The sequence below is a fragment of the Peromyscus californicus genome, unplaced genomic scaffold, assembly GCF_007827085.1.
Source record: "Peromyscus californicus insignis strain IS unplaced genomic scaffold, ASM782708v3 Scaffold_7__1_contigs__length_154581171, whole genome shotgun sequence".
Classification (NCBI taxonomy): domain Eukaryota; kingdom Metazoa; phylum Chordata; class Mammalia; order Rodentia; family Cricetidae; genus Peromyscus; species Peromyscus californicus.
Genome location: NW_026294595.1, coordinates 104,931,918 through 104,953,613, shown reverse-complemented (window position 1 = coordinate 104,953,613; position 21,696 = coordinate 104,931,918). Strand labels below are relative to the sequence as shown.

At 42.8% G+C, this 21,696-nt stretch overlaps 1 protein-coding gene across 1 annotated transcript in view; it reads right to left on the bottom strand.

The window, feature by feature from the left end:
* Tmc2 (transmembrane channel like 2) overlaps positions 1-21,696 on the bottom strand; it is a 72,169-nt gene that overhangs the window by 7,155 nt on the left and 43,318 nt on the right. Inside the window, exons 14-18 of the mRNA XM_052725972.1 lie at positions 20,817-20,884; positions 19,874-20,113; positions 11,877-12,002; positions 2,485-2,563; positions 1,475-1,592 (exon numbers count right to left, since the gene is read on the bottom strand). Of these exons, the coding sequence (XP_052581932.1) occupies positions 1,475-1,592; positions 2,485-2,563; positions 11,877-12,002; positions 19,874-20,113; positions 20,817-20,884 (631 nt within the window). The remainder of the gene's footprint in view (positions 1-1,474; positions 1,593-2,484; positions 2,564-11,876; positions 12,003-19,873; positions 20,114-20,816; positions 20,885-21,696) is intronic.

The following is a 21,696-nucleotide window of genomic DNA, read 5'->3' as shown; positions in this document are numbered from 1 at the left end:
TATTCCCAATCTATCTGAGTATGATGAATAGAGGAACTGATTCATTCTGAACTTGTTTGGGGCACATGCATGGTAAGGCAAATATTTGTAGTAGAAAAAATGAACATGTGACTTAATCTTTAAATAAAATAGAGGATCCATCAAACTGTGCCTCTTAGTAACCAGCCCCTCCTTTCTCACAAAAGAGACTCCAGGCTGTATGCTAGGGCTATAGGATATTTTCACTCATGGCCTGCTGTCTATCTTTATTATTATTACTATTTATTATTATTATTATTTTTTGAGACAGAGTTTCTTTGTGCAACAACATTGGCTGTCCTGGAACTTACTTTGTAGATCAGGCTGGCCTTGAACTCACAGCGATCCTCCTGTCCCTGTCTCCCGAGTGCTGGGATTAAAGGCCTGTGCCACCATGCCCTGTGTCTATCTTTATTTACAGTGTTTCCCTTTCTAATATGTACTGTTGCTTTGTTCCCAATAAAGCTCTCTTATTACTTCAGTAAATCTGTGTGAGCTCTTATTTTCAGTTCTTTGGCTGAGAGGCCTGGAACCTGCAAATGCCCAGCCTTAGCCCCTGACCACTCATAACCTTTCCTGTACTTGTGGCCACTAAGTGCAAACACCCCATTTGGATTTTGCATTGAGTGAGATGTAATAAGATATTTTGGACCTGTTTGTTATAGCAGTTAGTATTATTCTGGTTAATCCTCAAAAAATAATGGTGAAGAATACATGAAATGCAACTGCTGATACATTGGAACACATAAAAAATTCTAACCCTTAAATTATTAGTCATTTATAATGTTTTCTCATCAAAGGTTAACATTGCACAGTGGTACCCTTTAAAACAGTTGCTCCTGAGACAGTGAGATAACCTCAGACAAGGTCTTTTCATCTTGCTCTTTCCTCTCCCCCACATTGGAGCCTGGTCTATGATCCCTCTTTAGAGACAGGAGATCCTTCTGAGAGAAACTTCTTACCTGTCCCTACCAGCTTATTCTACCCAGTATGTCTCTTTAAAAGTTATTATTATTAATTATTATTAATGTATATGAGTGTTTCCCTGCATGTATGCCTATGTGCCATGTGTGTGCAGTGCCCAAGGACGCCGGAAGACAGCGCTGGACTGTGAGCCGCCGTGTGGATGCTGGGACTGGAACCTGATCCCATGGAAGAGCAGCCAGTGCTCTTAACCACTGAGCTGCTTCTCCAGCTCCAGCATGTCTCTCTTTTAGAAACTACAAACACTACCTCTAGCAAGGGTTTGTCAGTTTATTCTGTATGTCAGGAGTTCCCTTAAGCACATTACATTCTCTGCTTTCACCCTCGCCATCCTATGAGGTAAGTGCTTCATATTGTTAATTAATTATCAGTGTCCTTATTTTAAAACCAGATCAGTCCAATTCCACATCATATGTTCTTTACAACTTTCATGTGGACTTGGAAAAAGTTATCATTGTGGAAAAAAATTTACCTTCCTTAGTGAGTTGTAGTTGGGTGGCATTTTTGGAGCTGTTCTGAAGTGTGTCCTCGGAATTTGTGACTATGGCTCTTCCTTTGACAGATTTATGGTTCTTCTCAATTTCACGGAGCTGCAGGAAAAAAATGAATTATTTATGCAAGCTAGGGGCATGGGGGTCTGATGCTTAGAGCCCTGGATCCTGAGAGGTGAGGTCGGACCATGTCTGCGGTTCTTCCTGACAACCTTCAACTGGATGCTATTGGCTCCACAACTAACCGGAGAGTGCAGTGTGCGGCTCGGGTTCACACAGCACTTGAAGGAACATCCAACATCATTTCAGTGTTCCCCTGTATCTGGGCAGGAGCCAGTGAGGCTAACAGAAGGAAGTCTGGGTGGGGAACTGGCAGCCAGGTATATGTTAGTTTCAGAGGCATGACAGGAAGTGAGGACAAGACACAGAGATTTGAGTTAGTCTGAAAGAGAGAGAGAGAGAGAGAGAGAGAGAGAGAGAGAGAGAGAGAGAGAGAGAGAGAGAGAGAATGCTGTCTGTCTGTCTGTCTGTCTTTCTAGAGAGAACAGTCAGCTGGGATGTTGAGAGAAGCTGCCTGTGTATCAAGGAGACATCTCAGGCTGAGGATCAACAATGTGTTGTTTGGCCATTTCTTTTAGTATTTATACTATTAAGATGGCTCTCTCTCTGTGTGTGTGTGTGTGTGTGTGTGTGTGTGTGTGTGTGTATACACGTGTGCATGCATATGCTTGTGTGCAAATGTGGGAGTGCTAGCGACTGACTCCAGAGCCTTGTGACTGCTAAGCACTTTCTCTGCCACTAAGCTGCGCCATTGGCCTTTCAAATATTCAGCTGTATATGCACACTGTTGAACCCTACAGGGCTGCTCCCTGTAGTGCAGGATTTTAGATTTGGCATAACAGAAAACCATTGAAAGAACACAACTGAGATCACAGAGTTAATCAGCAAGAAATAAGAACACTATTAAGGATGTAGCTCCTGAGAGACTCACCGCTTGGATTTTCTTTCGCAGCTGGGCATTAGCTCTGGAAAGACTTTTTGAAACGGAGTTCAGGTAGTAGATGGCCAGACTGAAAGAGAAAAACCATACCTGCTATTGTCCTGGGATGTTAAAAAATGACAAAAGCTCGGTGTTTTTCCTAGGGACTCTGGGTTACCAAAGCCTTTTCTCTAGCAGGACAGAGCTGGTCCTACCATCCTAGGTTGTCTGCTCAACATGGAGAGGGTTCTGGATTTTATTTTATTGAGTGTGGGCATGACTTGCACATGTCTAGCTCTCAGTGTTCAGTAAAGGTTGGTAGAAGGAATCACCCTGACTCCAAAGAGGTAGGGCATAGCACGGTTTCTTGTCTGCAAAGGAAGCTGGGAATGACTCCTGGAGCTGCCTAGCAGTGGGCTTTGTGTCGTGTATAGTTATCCCCATTCATTGGTTTGGATGAAGTAGTGTTGGGCAACTAGACAGGCACTAGACATCTCGGAGGCCACAGAGGATGAACACTTCCCTCAAGATCAGCTTTGGTCCATTAAGTGAAAGCTACATCCCCCCTGGTCAAAAGAGTGGATTCTGAGTTCTGCTTCTAACCCTGAATAGAGATGTGATGTTCTAATCTGCTCCAAAGATTAAAGCATCACAATTTATTGTGCTTTTCCTTAAAAGTTTGTCTAACTGGGTCTACCAGTCATCTGGCCAGGAGACCACCCTAGAATGAGGAAATCTGACTCATCCAAAGACATCCTGAGGAGATGGGAGGAATAATTATGCCTGAAATGAGACAATGTACTTATACAACCCTGCCTTATGCAGTTGCTTACAGATCTTAACTGCTAAACCTTAGCGCTTTTTAAAATCTAATTCAGAAGTATAACTTTTCTTTCTTTCTCTTCTTTGGATACCCAAATTCTAAACGTGCTTGCCCTGACACCGTGTGCTTTCTTAAGTTGTTTTCTCTGAGTATAGCCTCCCACCTCATCCCTGCTTTCTGCAGCTGCGTGTAGACTTCCAGTGCTGACCTAAATAAAAAATGACTTTGTTTTTTCTTTTTCTATCCCCCTCCCTCAGGTAGCTGCCTTCCCTGTTTTCCTCTCTCTCTCTCTCTCTTTCTCAAATGCTAATAAAATTGTTCACAAATTTCCTTTTGTGTGATCTATTTATTTATTTTGAGACAGGATCCAACTTTGTAGCACTGGATGCCCTTGAAGTCCCAGAGCTCTGTTTCCCTCCCCAGTGCTGGGATCAAAGGTGTGCACCACCACATCCAGCTCTGAGTCAATTTTGGAAGCTCCCTGATAGCACTAGTCTGGTTCAGTATCAGTACAAATCCTTTCTCAGTCCTCTTGAAACCTCTTGAACTCTGCTGTAGTCTCTTTAATTTATATTTGTTCTATAAAGCATATATCTGCTTATAGATATATAGATATGTTACTGTGTACTGTGTGATATGAGAGTTAATATTAATAATTAAGATTAGAATAAAAGAACCTGTATTTGCCTTGGCAATGTTGCCAAGGTAAGCAGGATTATATGACAAATTGCTGTCATGAAACAGCTAAATCATATGAATTAATTGTTATTCAATAAGTTCTGACATTGTGGAATGTCAATCACAACAGATGGAAAAAGAAATTCAGTGATAAAACTAAATTTAAGCAGTATTAATCTACAAATCCAGCCCTACAAAAGGCAAAAGAAGGAAAACTTCAACCTGAAGAGATTAACAACACCCAAGAAAACGCAAAGAGTAAATGATATCAGACCTGAAAATCAAAAGAGGGGGAAAATAATTCATACCACAATAGCAAAATAATGGTAACCAAGAAACACTGCTCACTCATGACTCTCAATATCAATAGTCTTAGTTCCCCAATAAAAAGACACAGATTAGCAGAATGGATGTGAAGACAGGATCCTTCATTCTGCTGCATCCAAGAAACACACTTTAACATCAAGGATAGACATCAACTCAGGGTAAAAGGATGGAAAAAGATGTTCCAAGCAAATGGACCCAAGAAGAAAGTTGATGCAGCCATTTAAATATCTGACAAAATAGACTTCAAACCAAAATGTATCAGAAGAGATGAGGAGGGACACTACATACTCACCAAAGGAAAATTCCATGAAGACAATATTACAATTCTTAACATCTATGCACCAAATACAAGGGCACACAAATTCATGAAAGAAACATGACTACAGCCCTTAAACCATATATTGACCTTCACACTGTAATAGTGATACTTCAGTACCCCACTCTTGCCAACAGACAGGTCTTCCAGACAAAAGCTAAACAGAGAAATGCTGGAGCTAACTGACATTATGAACCAAATGGATCTAACAGGTATTTACAGGTCATTTCAGCCAAATACAAAAGAATATACATCCTCAGCAGCTCATGGAACTTTCTCCAAAGTTGACCATATACTTGGGCACAAAGTAAGTCTCAATAGACACAAGAAAACTGAAATAACACACTGAATCCTATCTGACAACCATGGATTAAAACTGGATATCAACAACAAAACAACAAAAAGCTTACAAACTCATGAAAATGGAACAAATTGCTGAATGAAAAATAGGTCAAGACAGAAATTATGGAAGAAATTTTAAGCTTTCTAAAACTGAATGAAAATGAAAACACAACATACTCAAACTTTCGATGTACAATAAAGGCGGTTCTAAGAGACAAGTTCATAGCACTAAGTGCCTACATAAAAAATTGGAGCGATCTTATATTAGTAACTTAACAACACACCTGAAAACTCTGGAACAAAAAGAAGAAATAACACTCAAAAGGAGTAAATGGCAAGAAATAATCAAACTCAGGGGAGAAACAAAAATAAAATAAAATAAAATAGAAACAAATAAACACAACAAAGAATCAATGAAACAAATAGTTGATTCTTTGAGAAAATCAATAAGATTGACAAACTTGTAGCCCAATTAACTAAAAGGTGGAGAGAGAAGATCCAAATTAACAAAACTAGAGATGAAAAGGGGGACATAACAACAAACACTGAGGAAAGCCAGAGACTCATTAAGGACACTTTAAAAACTAGTAGCACTCCATCAAATTGGAAACTCTAAAAGAAATGGATAATTTTCTTGATATAAACCATCTATCAACTGTAGGGAGAGATTCCACAGAGCCGTTGCATCTGGCTTGAATTCCGAGTGCTAGCACCTAGGCTTTGAACTATTTTTTGTTTAAAGTCAGGGATTGTTATCTGAGTTGCTCTTTTGAAGGAATTCCAGAGCCTTTGCATAATTTAGTCTTGAGAGGACCTGGAAAACCAGGAGGTCTCATGGCTGAGAACTGCTTAGGCAAATGGTTCCTTCAAACAACTCCAGAAAAGAGGTTTTGGTATACGGAAATTGACTTGCAAAGGTGTGTGTGTGTGTGTGTGTGTGTGTGTGTATTAATATAGCAGGCTTTTGTGAAGCCACCAAGTCAGTTCATCAGAAGCTGGCTTGCCTGCAGCTGTTGCTAAACCTGAATTATGTTTAGGAGTGACCCTCTGACCATGTAACACAGAACACCAACAACCAAAGTTAAATCAAGATCAGATAAGCAATTAAAGAAAAAGACCTGTAACACCTAGTGACACAGAAGCAGCAATTAAAAGTTTCCCAACCAAAAAAAAAAAAAAAAAAAAAAAAAAAGAAAAAAAAAAAAAGAAAAATCACAAGGCCAGGTGCTTTTAGTACAGAATTCTATCAGACTATCAAAGAAGAATGAATGCCAATACTCTTCAAATTATTCCACAAAATAGAAACAGAAGGAACATTGCTTAATGTAGTAAAAATGGCCATCCTGCCAAAATCAATCTACAAATTCAATGCGATACCCATCAAAATTTCAACACAATTTTTCACAAAACTTGAAAGGACAATTTTTAACTTTATATAGGAGCACAGATAAACCCAGGATAGTTAAAATATTCTGAATTAAAAAAAACTGCTGGAGATACCACCATCCCTAATCTAAAATTTTGCTTTAGAGATATAGCAACAAAACCAGCATGGTTTTGGCACAAAAACAGACACATTGCTCAATGGAGTAGAATTGAAGACCCAGAAAGAAGTTCACACCTGATTTTTGATAAAGAAGCCAGGAACACACACTAGAAAAAAGACAGAATATTCAACAAATGGTGCTGGTTAAACTGGATGGCTGCATGCAGAAGAATCCATACTTATTACCTTATATAAATCTCCAGATAGATCAAAGGCCTCAACATGAAGCCAGATAGAAGAGAAGGAGAAATAGTCTTGAACTCATTGGCACAGGAGAAGATTTTCTGAACAGAACACCAATAGCTCAGGCACTAAAATCAACAAATAAATGGAGCCTTATGAAACTGAAAAACTTCTGTAGAGCAAAAGACACCATTATTTGGACAAAGCAGCGGGCTACCGAATGGGAAAAGATTTTTACCAACTTTACATCCAATAGAGGGCTAATATCCCAAATACATAAAGAACTAAACAAACAAACAACCTCCCCCCCAAAAAAACTTGGACATTAAGAAAACAAATAACCCAATTTAAAAAAAATGGGGTACAGATCTAAACAGAATTCTCAAAAGAGGAAACTCAAATGGCTGAGAAACACTTAAAGAAATGCTCACTGCTGGGCAGTGGTGGTTCATGCCTTTAATCCCAATACTCAGGAGGCAGAGATATGTGGATCTCTGTGAGTATGAGGCCAGCCTGGTCTACAAAGTTCCAGGACAGACAAGGATGTTACACAGTGAAACTTTGTCTCAAAAAATCAAAAAGAAAAAAAGAAAGAAAGAAAGAAAAAGGGAGAAATGAAGACTAAGCATCCTTAGTCTTCAGGGAAATCCAAATCAAAACTACTTTGAGATTTCATCTTACACCTATCTAGATGGCTAAAATCAATAAAACAAATGACAGATCATGCTGGAGAGGATGTGGAGTAAGGGGAACATTCATCCATTGCTGATGGGAATTCTAACTTGTACAGCCACCATGGAAACAGTGTGGTGGTTCCACAGGGCAATCAAACTACCTCAAGATCCAGCTATGCCACTCTTGGGCATATACCCAAAGGATACTCCACCCTACCACAGAGACACTAGTTCAACCATGTTCATTGCTGCTCTAGTCATAATAGCCAGAAACTGGAAACAACTTAGATGTCCATAAATGGATTAATGGATAAAGAAAATGTGGTACATTTACACAATGGTGTGTTACTCAGTCATTAAAAAAAATGAAATCATGAAATTTTTAGGTAAATGGATGGAGCTAGAAAAAAATCATCCCGAGTGAGGTAACCCAGAACCAGAAAGACAAATGTGGTGTGTATTCACTTATATCTGGATGTTAGCTGTTAGGTCTTTTATAAGCAAGCTACAATTTGTATAACCACAGAGGTTATGTACAGAGTAAGGAACTGGGCTGTTGCAGGAAATTTGTTTGCACTGTCACGCTGAGACTGCCAATAAAGTTAAACCTTGAATCGGAGGGCAGGGTCTACATTCAGTTGGCTAGAATAAACCATAGAGTTTTTGGAGGACCCAGATTAGGATAGAGAGACACAGGAAGCAATAGGGAGGGGCTTAGAACGAGTCTCAGTCCTTTTTGATCTGGGAATATGGAAAGACAGGATCAGCTGATCATTTCTCTGTTGCTCTGTGCATCTATCAGGTTTCTACCCCAATATCTGACTCCTGAGTTTTTATTGATAAAGAATAACTTAGATAAATGCTTCACTGGGCAGATGAGGGATGGATCTCCCTAGGAAGGGGAACTAGAATAGACAAGGTGGGGACTGGAATGGGAGGATCAGACAGGGAGGGACATCTAAAACTAAAGGCCATTTGAGTGGTCAGATGGAAACCTAATACAGTAGAAGCTTCCTAAATAATATACATATATGAAGCTGAGCTAAATAAAATCACCAAATAATGGGGTGACATAGCCCTAACTAGATATTTCTAGTCACCAAATGAAGCTTCCAGTACTGGGAATAGGTTACATCTAATTGAGTTGTTGGCCACAAGCATCCCATGGGACTCCCCAAACAACCTAGGCTCCAAGGCTACTGGTTGCTTTCCACAAACTGACAGTAAGTTCCTATTGCTGAAGACAACACCTACATAACTTATTGAACAGGGAAAAGTCAAGCCGGTGCCTACATAGAGCTTTTGTCCCTACGGACAAGTGCTAATGATACTGGAAGGTTTTCTGCACACTCCCAAAGAAGAAAGATAAACAAACCCTTGGGTTTACACAAACGAACTACTTGCAAGATAAGCTGGTGCAACAGCGGCACAAAGCTTGTGGGAGTAACCAGCCAACATCTGAATGGATTTGTGACCCATTCTATAAGACGGAACCCATCCCCGACACTGCATGGGTGGCCAAGAATCTGAGACTAGATAGGCTAGGAACCTAGGGGAAAATGGAATACTACTGTTCTGCTAAAGGAATGTAGTAATAAGACGACTCCTAATGACATTCTGCTATCCTCATAGATCAATATGTTGCTCAGCCATCATCAGAGAAGCCTCCTCCTGCTATAGATGGGAACTAATACAGAGACCCACAGCCAGACAATGTTCAGAGAGCAAGAGACCTTGGAACACACAACCCTAAATGGGATATCTCCATCAAACCCCTCCTTTCAGGGCCCAGGGAACTCTGGGAAGAGGAGATAGAAAGAGTGTTAAGAGCCAAAGGGGATGGATGGGCACCAAGGAAACAAGGCCTTCTAAACACAGCATGACCAACACACATGTGAACTCACTGAGACTGTGAGAACATGCACAGGATCTGTATGAGTCTGCACCGGATGGGGTCCTAGAGCTGAGAGGAGACATAGACACATGCTCCCATCCCTAACCCAGACATTCACTCCAATTTATAATCACTTTCAAATTAAAAATTCATTCTCTCCAAGGGAGTCTCACTGGAGAAACTAAGCACACTCAAGGGTAGGCCCCATGGCCAGCAGTAGACGACCAACACAAAACAAACTCAACAGCATCTTTGGAGCTCTTTGTTTCATAATGTTGTGTTGGGTCTTATTTATTTATTTATTTATTGCCTTACAGGTCCTTTGTATGTGTATATATATTACAGTTTCTGGTTTTGCGGGTTTTTTGGATTCCTGTGTGTGTGAACATGTGTGTCTCTGCATTTATATGTGTTTCTTGTGCTTTCTCTTTGGCTCTTTTTGTTCTGTTTAGTCCCATTCTTACTTGTTTATTCTTGTTTTTATTTATTTTATTATTTTTCCTTATATGCCTGTTTGTTTTCTAATGAGAGAAAGGGTGTGGATTCGGATGGGAGGGGAGGTGGGGAGGAACTGGGAGGAGATGGGGGAAGAGAAACCATCATCAGAATATATTGTATTAAAAAAAAACCTACATGCTGGTTAGTATTTATTAACTTAAACTGAGTCACCGGGAAGAGGAAACCTCACCTGAGAAATTGCCTCTGCCAGAGTGACCTGTGAGCATGTCTGTGGGGTGTTTTCTTGATTAATGACTGATGTGGGGCCACCCTTGGGCAGGTGGTCCCGAGTTACATAAGAAAGCGAACTGAGAAAAACATGGGAAGCAAGCCAGTAAGCAGCATTCCTCTATGGTTCCCATGTACGCTGCTTGAGTTCCTGCCCTGACTTCCTTCAGTGATGGACACAGTGTCATGTAAGCCAAACAAACCCTTCCCTTTGTAAGATGGTTTTGGTCATGGTGTTCAGGACAGCAACAGAAAGCACACAAATACAACCCAGAAGGGTCAGGCTGAGCTGCCCTCTGTGGCAGGCACTTTGTCGTTACTGTATGAAGTGCCTGAGAGAAATGACTTAAAGGAGGAAGGATTATGTTGTTCATGCGTTCAGAGATATCATCCCACCTTGATAAAGAGGGTATAAAATAGCTTTAGTATGGTGGATGGGAAGCAAAGAAAATGACAGCCAGGGGCACAGACAAGATATAGACCCCAAGGACATGTGCCCAGTGTGAGCCTGACCCGAATCACCTAGGACATGGTAAGGCACACCTCTGGGTGTGAGCAAGGGTGGTTTCAGAAAGGATCGATTGAGGATGAGAGGGCCATGTGAATGTAGGCAGTGCCAGCTCACGAGCTGGGGAGCATGGACTTAGTAGGGAGGAAACAGAGAAGGCCAAGTGCCAACATTGCGCTCTCCCTCTTTCCTGGTCAGCCTGACAAGAACTGTTCTGCTGTGTCCCTGAAAGGAGGAGCGAAATGAATCCTATCTCCCTCGGGCTGTCTCTGCTGAGCATTGTGTATCAAATTTCCTCTGAGACAGGACAGCTCATCCTGTAGGGGAGCAGCTCAAGACTGAGGCTGTTCTAAAGGGAGGTGAAACAGTCAGTCCTGCTGACAAGCTGCTAAACCCCAGGAAGTAAACAACTCAAAAAAGCTTTAGGATGATGGACAGTGGTGTGTGTCTTTAGTCTCAGCACTCAGGAGCCAGAGGCAGGTGGATCTGTATGAGTTCAAGTCCATCCAGTCTACACAGGAAGCTCCAGGCTAGTCAACACTACATAGTCAGATACCAAAAACTGGGAACTCCTTGAATGGACCAGATAACTAGGCCTTTCCTCCCCAAGTTTATAAGCAGTAAGAACTGCTGAGAGATACTCAGACAAACTGAGCATTGTCTGGAAGAGCCCCTCTGACCTGTTGAGCTGCCTACAGGCTGTGCGGTGAGCTTCAGCTTTCCACTCAGGGTGGGTTTGGGTGAAGCAGCTGGCTTTGAGCCATTTCTGCTTCTGGAAGTAGCCTTGCAGCAGTATTCCCGTAAGTAATCCTAATCAACTCAATGGCTCGCACAGCTGGACTTTGGCGCTGTTCTTATTTCCCCAGCAATAGCCTCGTGAAACATTCGGTATTTTGGTTTCAGCGATCCAACAGTAGTAACTAACACATGCAATGACCTACTTCTTCCAGCTAGCCTCCAACTAAAGTTTCCAGAACTTCCCAAAGATAGTGCCACCAGCTGGGGATGAAGGCTTCAATAGTGATCCTTAGGAGACACCCCACATCCAAGCATAACGCACTCTCAGCTTTCTGAGAAGTTCTGACCCCACAGCTCTTAGATATTTCCACCCCACCAGGCTGGTTGCAAATCCCCTGGACTCCTTACCCTTAGACAAGGAGCTCTGATTTGGGTTTCCCAGAAAGATTTACAGTAGACTCATCCACAACAGAGGTAACCATGCCCTCCACTCCCCCTACGCCTGATAAACTACTTGTATTTGACTCTGTCTAAGGATCTACTTCTGGGAATCCAGACAAAGAGAGTGAAATGCAGAACCTTGTGCAGGAATCCTCAGCTGCTAGGAGAAGTGTCCCTGAGGCAGAGTCAGGGCCTCTGGGTAACTTACAACATCAGTAGGATGGCTGGAATGATCAGGCCTGGATTGGCAAGGAATGCAAAGATCTTGCCCAGGAACTTAGGGAAATCATTTTCAATGGTCTCATGGAGGACATCATACATTCTGTTCTTCCCACTAGAAAGAAGAGAGGACACGTTATAGCATGCACAAAGCTTCTGTGGCACACATAGTCATGCCCATGACCCCATGGCTCTAAAGCTGCTGCTTACAACTGCTTTTCTGAGAGAACAAGAGTTCTGCTCCAAATGGATTAAGAAGATCCCATGGGGAGCTAGCTGCTACTCTGGTTAGGACAGCTGGGGCTGGCTGCCTAGTACTTACTAGCTTCCTGCTCTCAGTAACTCCCAAACTCTCAAACTACACTGCTCTTCTGTGTTTGACACCTTCAGCAAAAACAAAGTAGATTTTTCTCACGCATTCTTCTTTTCTTTTAGGGGATAGGCTCTTGCTATGTTGCCCGGTCTATTCCCGAACTCCTGGGTTGGAGTAATGCTTCCACCTCAGTCCCAAGTAGCTGGCACCATACACATAAGTCTCTGTGCCAGGAGAAAATGGTCCATGATTTAGTTATGAGACAAACATGAACTCTTCTGGGTTTCTTGACCTGGAAGCAGTTCTCCTAAGATTAATGTGATGGAAACATCATAGTACATCTAAAGCACACCTACAGTTAATCTTCCAGTCAGGAAACTGATTGCCCCAAGGTGGGCTTCTGCACTGTTTACAAGAGTAGATGCATTTTTCTTCTAATTCTTTAGAATTATTGTGAAGGGATACCTGGATACTGGTGGCTCTTGAATGGTAGTTTTGGTGCTATCAAGTAGAGTTAGGAGTTTGAAGATTCTTGTTCAAATCCTTTATTCTATAAAACACCATGATCTATCTATCTATCTATCTATCTATCTATCTATCTATCTATCTATCTATCATCTATCTATCCATCCATCTATCATCTATCTGTCTATCTATCTATCTATCTATCTATCTATCTATCCATCCATCATCTTTCCATCTATCTATCTATCTATCTATCTGTCTGTCTGTCTGTCTGTCTGTCTGTCTGTCTCTATCATCTATCCATCCATCTTTTCATCTATCTATCTATCTATCTATCTATCTATCTATCTATCATCTATCTTCTTTTCCTGTATATATATATATATATATATATATATATATATATATGTGTGTGTGTGTGTGTGTGTGTGTGTGTGTGTGTGTGTGTGTGTGTGCCCATGCATATGGAGGTCTGAGGTTGATGTCAGGAGTCTTTCTCAATTGTTCTTCCACCTTATTTGAGACAGGAGTTTTCAAACCCAGAGCTAGACAATATGGCTAGTCTATCTAGCCAGCTTTCTCATGGAGTCTTCTGGATCTGCCTTCAGAGGCTGGGATTCCAGGGGGAAGCCACACCTACCCAGCCTTTATGTGGGTTCTGGGAACCTGGCTTGTGGCTGAGACATCTTCCCATTCTCTTTATGACTGCATTCATGTCCTGGTTCTTTCCACTAGAGTTGTACCATCAAACTCTATTATTAATAGTATACTATTAAAATAATTATAAAAAGTAATTAAAGTACAATTTTGAAATTCTGTTTTTTAGACAAACATTTCAAGTGTCTGTCCACAGTCTTGTGATGAGGAAGATTGAATTAGAAGAGTGGATACAGGGTGCTGTAGCACGAATCTTAAAAGTTCTTATTAATAAAAACAAACCTGAAGCCAGGTATTGGGGTGAATGCTGGAAGATCAGAGAAGCAGGACAAGTCACAGCTACCTCACCTTGCCAATTCCTCAGCTGATCCTGTTTCCTCAGACTGGATGCCTCTGAGTCCTCATCCAGAATGAATCTCACCTAAACTGTTTGTTGCTCAAAAGCCTAAAAGCTTAACCTGCTCTAGTTCCTGGTCCTCACGCCTTATATACCTTTCTGCCATCACTCCCTGGGATTAAAGGCGTGAGTCACCATGCCTGGCTGTTTCCAGCATGGCTTTGAACTCACAGAGATCCGGATGGATCTCTGCCCTCCAAGTGATAGGATTAAAAGGTGTGTGTGTCACCATTTTCTGGCCTCTATGTCTAGTGGCTGTTCTGTTCTCTGACCCCAGATAAGTTTATTAGGGTGCACACTATTTGGGGGGAACACATTATCACCACAGGGCGCCCTCATCACCACAGGGCTGTCTACTGCACAGGCTGAGCTTTCATCCTGGAGAAGGTACCGACAGTTTCTTTGCTCTCCCTCCCACTTCTCTCCACAGGCAATAAGGCACAATGCTCACACAGTTAGAGGGTTCCGACTGAAGTCAGCAGGTGCTGAGGAGAGCACCGGTAAGCTGTGTCATACAATGATGTAGTCAGCAGCTTAGTGTTCCCTGTGCAAAGATCGGATTGACACATAATGCCTCAGGGACAAATCAGCTTGTCACCTGCAAGCTAAAAATAGTTTTCTTTCTTTATGTCTTTCTTTTTACATTTTTTAAGTGGTTGAAAAAAATCAAGTATAATATCTTGTGATATATAAAAACTGAAGTGTTTTTTGTTTTTTTTTTTACATTTCAACGACTATAAATTTTTGCTGGAACACAGCCATGCTCATTCATTGGTGCAGTGTATATGGCTAAGCTCTAATGGCATTATATAATATACGATATACTGGTATATATTATGCTATAATTGCAGAGCTGAGCAGTTGCATCAGAGACTGTGTGGCTATTTCATTGCTTGGCACTGTTGTGTTGCATGCTGGTAGTCCCAGCATCTGGGGAGCTGAGGCAGCAGGATTGTGCAAACCTAGCCTGAGCTCTGTCTCAAAAAAAACAACCTGCAACATTTTAGTTATGACATTTCAGGTGCCATGCATATCACCATGTCATGACATTTGATTTATTTTTTATTATTAGTACATATCTAGCATCTAAAAATAATAATAAAAAAGAGAACTTTAAATATTAGGCTTTTAAGCCAAAGTTGAACATGAATTATTTTGTCTTTGAAGTGGTAGTGTGGTAGCTGCTGTGACAATTAGTACACTGTTGGGTAACACATGGACTGTGTTATGGCTCTGGAGGCCAGAAGTTTGAAATGGTTTCACTGGGTTAACCTAAGTTGAGGGAGGCCACAGAGGAATGCATGCCCTGTGTCCCTCGGCTTAAGTCCCCTTCTTTCATTTGTAAAGCCAGCATCATGGATTTTCAAAACTTTTTCTTCTTTCACAGTCACCTGGCCTTCTGTTCTTATTTGATGGAGTTGCCCACTTGCAACCTGACATCTTTGGCTGCTGTCAATCATGGCAGAAATTAAGGTGAGAGCAGATACGTGGAGAAGAGACAAATACAGGGACAGACTTGCTTAGAACACATTACTCTTACGTTAACTAGTCCAGTTCCAAGAGTGAGAACTCACTCACAACTATGATTGATAGACAATTTTCACGAGAGAATGGCACTGCTACCATTTAATTAATCAACCACTCTCAAATATTATTAAAGGACCAGTCTTAATAATCTTCTTCCCAGGGACCCAGAAGAGAAACTACGAAAGGCAAGAATTATTTTTGGGAAATGCATCTAAGTACACTGAGCTCTTTGTCTGTCTACACAGCTTCAGGTCTGTTCTCGTGCCTAGCTTCTTTCTTGCGTGATTTCTCTCTACCTTTATCTGCTGTCCCCTCTAAGTTCTATCTTGATTCTCTCATCTTAATTCTGCCTCATCTAGGTTCTTCTTATCTTGTTCTTACCTATCTAGTACTTCCCCGTCTGGCTCTTCCTCATCTTCCATCTCGTCCTCAAGTTCTCTAGTCAAAATCCTCCATATACCTCTCAGTTCTCCATCCTCAAGTTCTCTAGGGTATTCAGTTATAAACCCAAGCAATAGCAATCCTCCCCCTCCAGCCAGGTCACCAGGCTTGAATTCCTACAGGGTCATAAAGGCAGGTAAGAATTTTCCTCAGGCAGTGACCGTCAGGCTTTCTTTTACAACTCAAAAAGGGAGTGGTAAGGGAGGAGGTCAACTGAGGGCTAATATTTATTAGTATATCGAGAAGGGGATTTATGTGCTCAGTCTACATTTCTAGAAGTGGTTAGGTAAGAAGTTAGGGGTCTATAATGTTAGTAAGGCTGTATAAGAAAGGAGGCTCTCATCTTAAATTACACAAGAAATAAAGCTGTCCACCTGACCTAGGCGACAGGCATTGTTTCTATTAGTTCAGGAGATCGGTTGGCCTTGGATGCTTAATAGGTATTTTAGATAAATACACTGTTAGGAGTTCTTGGAACCACACATAGCAAACAAGAAAATCATTGTAGGAACTAGCTAATATATATACAAAAGCTAAAATATCACCAAGACTTCTTAAGTCATGGCTTGACCTTTCCAAGTAGTAGCTTCTGTCACAGTAGCTGGATTCCATTACATTTTCCTGAGGCTTGCCGCAAACCACCTCTAAAGTCTAGGCTTCCTCAGACTGACAGAATGGCAGCCAGATTTCAACATTACTTTCAGAGGCAACGAATCATACTCAAACCTTAGTAACTTGCAAAGTTTAAAATACACATGATCGGCCGGGCGGTGGTGGCGCACGCCTTTAATCCCAGCACTCGGGAGGCAGAGCCAGGCGGATCTCTGTGAGTTCGAGGCCAGCCTGGGCTACCAAGTGAGTTCCAGGAAAGACGCAAAGCTACACAGAGAAACCCTGTCTCGAAAAACCAAAAAAAAAAAAAAAAAATACACATGATCAGGCTCCTTGCAGACAGACAAAGTTACCTGATGTTTAGTATATCTAGTGCCTCCCACCTGATGGCGGTGTTAGGAGCACAAATCAGTACCTCATTCAGTGACTGTCACAGACTAAGCTTTCGGATACTTGGGCTACCCGCTCACTTCCCCTGTCTTCACGGGGGAAGTGCATGGTCGTTTGGGGCTATCGGGCTCCTGGGCACCTTTCTTCCTTTCTGTCTTCCTCCTTCTAGCCAACTGCAAAGATCGCTGGTGCAATTTCAACAAACCCAGAGAGAGAAAGGAGAGTAAATTAAAGTCATCTGTCTCCCTTACAAGTCAAAAAAAGAAAAGAAAACATAAAAGACCTGAGCTGCAAACACAGACAAACGACTTAGGGACCTGTGGGCTGCTCTTCTCTCCCGTGATGGACACTGCAGTCCTTTGTCAGAGTCCATGTGCTATAGGACTGCCTTCTCTCTTTTCTCAAAGGTGAGTGAATTCATGAGTGAAGAAATTGAAATAGACATGAATGCACCGTGTTGTTATTCACACAAAAGTGAGCAGCAAGCCTTGGAATCCTGAATACCGTACATTGTTCTAAATCTGCAGCCGATGTCCAAAGTCTTTTCACTGGCCACAGGGAAAGCCTGAGTCCATAATCAAACATCTCTCACCTCCCCCTGACTGTGTCCTCAATTTACATGACTAGATATAGGCACACTGAATAGCTCCAGGCTGCTCTGGAGGGAGCAGATCAATGCTGGCCAAGGTGTAGTCCATGTCTATAGACTTATTCTGTGGGTTGATGTAGAATTTTTTTTTTGGTTTAAAAATTTGAATGAATTTTTAAGTGAAAGTGGTAGATGTTTTCAAATAACTGTTCAGATTTTTATGAGGATCTGAAAAGCCTGTAATAATGGGCCCATGGTCTTCATGGTGCCAGGCAGCTGAGGTAAGCACCAACCATCCTCAACTTGGGCAGAGCAACAGGTTTATAGAGATCCGTACTGAAGACCAACATGGTTGGTCCTCTAAGTACTTTACAAATAACAACACATTAGATTCTCAAAACAACTCTACGAGCTAACCTTTACCAATATCTCTATTTTTCAGGGGATGAGCCTGTGCTGAGCTCAAAACTGCCCAGCTGGTCAATGAGAGAGCTGGCTCTTAGATCTGCTCTCCAAATCAGGTAAATTTTCTGCACAGACCTAAATGATTCCATCAGCTGTGCAGTGAGGGTGGTTTCTGCTTCAACTACTCAGTCCTACTGCTGTGATGAAGAAGTACCTATGGAGTATAGGTAAGCACATTGATATGGCTGTGTTCCAATAAAACTTTATTTACAAAGCCAGATGGTGTTTTGGATTTGTTCCAAAGGGCACAGCTCACCAACTCCCATTTGTGATTATATGTTACAAGACACTAATCATCTCAGTCATTTGTTGCCTGCTGGGTCCCTGTAGGCATTTATTTAGTGTGGTCTGAACCCTAACTTCTTCCCTGTGCAACTGAATTTCTGTGAGGTAGCAATCTTCTTGGAACATCAACCATAAGGCAGCTGTCTTCTTTCGGACACTGAGTATAATGCAGTGAGAAAGGAAGAAAACACCATCTCCTCGTGGATCTTCTGTTCCATGGGAGAATGTAATAAACAAGATAAACAAGGGAAAGACACAGCATGTTTTGTCTGTTTGTTTTTTGAAACAGGTTTGGATTCAAAGTCATGCTTCTCCTGCCTTAGCCTTTTCTGAGTGCTTGGTTATAGCCAGTGGTCACCATGTCCAGCAAGGAACACACGATTTGTTTAAGGGTAAGAAGGAGATAAACAGATAAGCAGCAACAAGCTGTTTGTATGTGTGTGTGTGTGGTGTATGGTGTGTGTGTGTGTAGTGTGTGTGTGTGTGTGTGTGTGTGTGTGTGTGTGTGTGTGTGTGTGGTGTGGTGTGTGTGTGGTGTGATTGTGTGTGTGTGTGTGTGGTATGATATGTGTGTGTGTGCATGTGTGCAAGCACACGCTCGCACGCGCACACACACATTTCAGTTGGGCACTCTAGCAAAGGCCCCGTTGGGAAGTTGGCCTTCATCGGCTCAGCTTTGTGGAAGCTGTAACCATGCTTCTTCCTTGAGTTTCAGGTTCGGTCTCGTTTCCTATGATCTGATACAGGTTGCCAGGGATACCCAGGAGAGCAGATGAGGCAAAAGGGACACAAATGTCAGGGAACAGGCATGCCACAGGCCAAGGAGCCATCTTTCCTGGGCACAGGTGGATGGTCTAAGGAAGTGGTGGCAGCACCTGCACCCAGGCTTGCTTAGGAAGAGGCTGACTGAGTTCTTCCAGGTGGCTGTTCCCTCACTCTGGCATCTCTAGTGTCCTGCAACCTTCCCCCTGACTGCTGCCTTCTCTTTTCTGTGCAGCATCTTGTGTGACCGGATCGTGCTCTGAGAGCACACTCCATCCAATACCTCCTCTAGGTTCTGCCATCTTCAGGCCATCTTAACTGAAAAGGAGACAACCAGCTTCCCCCACAGCACACTTCCCACGGGCATGCAGGGCTGCTGCCTCTGGCTGGGTGAGAGCACAGCTGGATAAGATACTTGCTTTCAGGATTATGCAAGGGCCTTGCATGGCCCTTCTCACTTGCCTTACCTATTTCTTATCTGGTATTCAGCAAGGATGGGTACACTAATTTACCCATGCTAACTTATTATAAGATTCTCAAGGATGCCACATAGAGAATGTCTAAGTGAGAAGACACTTGGTAAAAGGGTACTGTGCTCTAAACACCTTTAGTCCCAGACCTATTTCTTTTTAGGGAGTAGAGGGGTTTGTTTTCAGTGGGTCACATATTTATAAAAAAAAAAAGGATCAGCTATTTATTCCTGCTTCACGCCTGGATGAAGGTTAGAATACCTAAGACAACCACAGGTGGCAGATCATCTACTGTTAAAAGGTTACACGTATACCATCTAATATGGTAGTCAGCCACTTGTAGTTATTAAAATCAAAATTAATTACAATGAAAAAAATGAGAAATTATGTTTCTCAGTTCTTCATTTCAAGCACCCAGTAGCCACAAGTAGCTGCCTGCTACCACATGGAGCGTTTCCATCCTTACAGAAAACTGGCTGAATAGTTCTGATGGTCTGCCCAAAGTTCCACAGCCTCTCCCAGGCTGGCGTGAAACCAGAACTGGAATTCTGAGCCGGGACCTGTGGGCAGACTGCCTCCAGAGGAGAACTCCCCACAGCAACCAAGAGTGCACCTGAAGGGGCCACAGTCGAAGGAGGGTGGGAGGGACATGACGGTGTAGGCCACCGGCAGGAGGCTGAGGAAGAGCACCAGCAGCAGCAGGCCCATGTAGAAGTTGTTGGACCGGGAGGCTTTAAACACACGCTCGTGGGGCACGTTGCTGCTCATCACTGCCCAGCACTGGAAGTACATGGAGGTCAACAGGCGCAGGACATTGATGCCTACCAGTCCCGGAGCATAGAAGGAGCCCATCCTGAAAGGTCAGAAACAGGATATCTGGTTGACCTGGCGGGACAGGGGAGGGAAGGCTAATAGAAGGTCATGCGGTGGGTGGATCAGGGGCATGCCATCAAGGCATTTTCCTGAAGAGTCCAAGAAAAGAGGCCTTCCGTTTAACCAAGATGTCTGTCATCAGGCCGGAGCCATCCAGTCCCCAAGAGAGGGAGAGAACTCTGAGCACTCCAGGCTGGGACCCTGGCCAGGATTTTACCACTGCTTCCCTAGCAGACTTCAGCGGATCACAGTCTCCGGCCTCCATGAGCAGCCCCACTGGCAGAGAGCGGCTTGGAGACAGTCCTTTGCATCTCCAAAGTCTTAGGCTGACGTCAGCCTCCAGAGGAGGCAGTTCCTTCCTTCACCAGTTCCTGTTCTCCCCGCCCTCATCCTTCTCACGTCTACTCCCTTTTCCCTTTCTTCTCCTTCCCTGCCTTCTTGCTTTCTTCTTTCTTCCTCCTCTGTTCTCTCTCTCCTCATTTCTACTTTCTCTGTAGCACACTGGTTAGCTAGATGCTGTCCTGCTTCTCATCCTGTCCTCCCTCTAGTTCTTATCAGAAACTGAGCTGAGAGAGCTGAGATGATTTGTATCCCCCCCACAAGCTCCTTGAGAGACAAAGTTGGAGGCTCTAGTTTTTTGACTCCCCAAATTATATGCTCCTCAGATGAAACAGACAACTCACCAGATCATTCCTTGGTTGAAGATCAAGCCCAGCACGTTTCCACTGATATCGAACTCAGCATATGAGGGCTGGAGGGGGGAGAAGAGAGAGGAAGGGGAGGAGGGGGGAGAAAGGGGAGGAGGGGGAGGAGGGAGAGGAGGAGGGGGAGGAGGGAGAGGAGGGAGAGGAAGGGGGAGGGGAAGGGAGAAGAGGGAGAGGAAGGGAGAGGAGAGAGAGGAGGGAGGGGAGGGAGAGGAGAGAGAGAAGGGAGGGGAGGAGGGGGAGGGGAAGGAAGGGAGAGGAAGGGAAGAGGAAGGGAAGAGGAAGGGAGAGGGAGTGAGCAAGCAGACATTAGGTGATTCCAGCTAGATCCTATCCAAGTCAAGACAACTCACCCAAAATGCCTGCCTGGGGTTCAGAACTCTGATTTTTCGTTATTTTGTTAATTTTTGACAGTCTCACTGTATAACTCAGGCTGACCTCAAATTTATGATGATCCTTATGCCTTAACTTCTCGAGCTCTGAGATTAAAGCATCATACCTGGTAGCAGAATTGTTTCTTTAATAGACTTTTGATACATACATATGTATGTATGTACCTACGTACGTATGTATGTACATATGTATTTTGAAATAGGGTTCACATAGCCCAGGCTGTGCATTTACTTGTTACACAGCTAGAACTTCTGATTCTCTTGCCTACACCTCTCAAGTACTGGGATTATAGATGTGAGCTACCATACTTGGTTTATGTGGTGCTGGAGGTTGAACCCAGGGTCTCTGGCATGCTAGACAAGTATTGTACCAACTAGACTATTTCCCCATCCTTATTTTCAACTTTCAAAGAAAAGTTTTGAAGTTTTTAATTAATAAATTTTTATTTTATGTATATGGGTATTTT